The sequence below is a fragment of the Phalaenopsis equestris genome, unplaced genomic scaffold (genome assembly GCF_001263595.1).
Source record: "Phalaenopsis equestris unplaced genomic scaffold, ASM126359v1 Scaffold197238, whole genome shotgun sequence".
Classification (NCBI taxonomy): Eukaryota; Viridiplantae; Streptophyta; class Magnoliopsida; order Asparagales; family Orchidaceae; genus Phalaenopsis; species Phalaenopsis equestris.
In genome coordinates, this window is record NW_018217187.1 from 1 (window position 1) to 1,937 (window position 1,937).

Sequence of the window (1,937 nt, forward strand, 5' to 3'; positions counted from 1 at the left end):
AAATTTCGTTTAAAAGATAAAACAATGGACTTCTCTAATACCTCTCATAAATCTTAAAATTTATCTAATTTAGGCCTAGAACATAGCCTTAAGGCGTGTTATTCGAGGCAAATTCAGTTTCATTATTTAGCATTTACATAAAATAAAAACTATTTATAGATTTATGCTTCTCAAGGCTTTCATTTAGGATTTCAAAAAATAATATCAAATAATTAGCGGCATAATACTGAATAGGCCCGAAGAGGAATCCATAAAGAGGGAAATAAAATTATGATGTAATTATCCTTGCACACCATCAGAGATTTCTAAGAACATGTTGCCTCTAATCAAGAAGACTTAGACTTCAACAAATACGAGAATCAATCAACATCACATCTTTCAAACTAATAAAATCATTCTCCCAATATGATGACATAAAAAAACCGTGAGTCATACAACAAATTGTATAGTTAAAACATGACATCTCTTTTTGCAATATAGTTTACAATAAAGCAATATATTTTACAATAAAAGATGAGAGATCATTATGTTACAATAGGTTCAACATCTCTCCCCAACTGAACTATATTCCATGATATCATTAAACAAGCTAGAAACATTATACAACCAGCTGTGAAAGCTTGGTTGCATGCATTGTTCAGACCACTCCTGAATAGTAAAAACTCTTTTTGCAAACCAGACCCCAATAAAATTATCAAATTTGACTGAAATTCGCAAACATAAAACCAAAAATATACAAATCATCATACAAAGCCAACTCCTCAATATACCAAGTCAAACAAACTAAACAACTGCATACCTTAATCTCAAACCTTGAGTAGCTGCACCCTGTTAGAGAATGCAATCCCAATCCAATCTGGCTGCGCGGCAGACCACTGAAGCTGATTAATTTCAGCCCCAGCCTGGTATACAAGCACAGGATCAACACCTTCCGCAGGCACAGCCGCCTGCAACTCCCATATAAGAGCTTGTCCATCATCCCCAGCAGAGCAGAGGTGGCGGGCCGTTTGGGGCGCCCAAGCCACTGCATTTACACAGGCACGGTGTCTCTGCAGCTCAGCCACAGGAACAGCAGGAGAACGAATATCCAGAACAATCACCTGGTTACTGTCCATAAGAATGGTGGCCATGTACCTAAGATCCGTCTTGTTCCAGGCCAGACGGAGGAGAGGAGTATCCGGCCGAGGGCTCTCATAAACAATGGCGGAATGTTCCTTGTCGCGGAGATCAAAGACCCTCACAGAACCGTCAGCAGAGACCGAAGCAAACACACCAGCTTCCCCCCAAGCGATATCATAGACCTCCTTATCGTGTGCAATAAGCTGCGTCTCTACTGTACTTCTCTCAATGTCCCAAACCGTGCAGGTTGTGTCGATGCTGCAAGTCCCAATGCGGCGGGGCTCGGCCTGATTCCAATCGAAGGAGGTAAGCGGTGCACTGAACTCGGGCGATTTGTTGTTGTTGAAGACGGAGCGGAGCTCGACGGCGGATTCCTGTACAGACCAGAGGCGGAGAAAATCGCCGGAGGAGGCGAGTAGGGAGTGGGATTGACCGGGGAGGGGTTTGGGGTGGAACATAAGCTTAGTGGGCGGGTACTGGTGCTCAAAGAAGAGCTTCGGATCGGATCGGAAGGTGAGGGTATCTTCATCAAAGGATACGATGTCGACACGGTTGCTCAGCTCCTCGATGAAGCTTCCTAGGGCAAGGCACGGTGAAGGGGAAGAAGTGGAGAAGGCCATGGCGTAGATCGGGTGTGGGGAATCGAAGGTGAAGGTGTGCTGCTGTTTAGAATTAGGGTTTAGTGGAGAATCATGCGCCGATCGGCCCTCCATTCTCTTCCCCCTTCTTCTTTCCCCGTATCTCCACTCCGGCGATCGAAGTGGAAAATAGCAGTTTCTATTTTTTTATATAGAAAAAATAAAGAGGGATTTTACATA

General features: G+C 43.6%; 1 protein-coding gene across 1 annotated transcript; it reads right to left on the reverse strand.

The window, feature by feature from the left end:
* Nucleotides 1-429: 429 nt before the first annotated feature.
* LOC110035314 (protein TRANSPARENT TESTA GLABRA 1-like) lies at nt 430-1,884 on the reverse strand. The gene has a single exon (XM_020739547.1). It carries the CDS (start codon nt 1,830-1,832, stop codon nt 807-809), a length of 1,026 nt encoding a protein of 341 aa, XP_020595206.1. The 5' UTR covers nt 1,833-1,884; the 3' UTR covers nt 430-806.
* Nucleotides 1,885-1,937: the final 53 nt, after the last annotated feature.

Bases quoted from the DNA above. Each gene is read 5' to 3' on its own strand.
- LOC110035314 (XM_020739547.1), bottom strand. From the start codon at position 1,832: ATGGAGGGCCGATCGGCGCATGATTCTCCACTAAACCCTAATTCTAAA.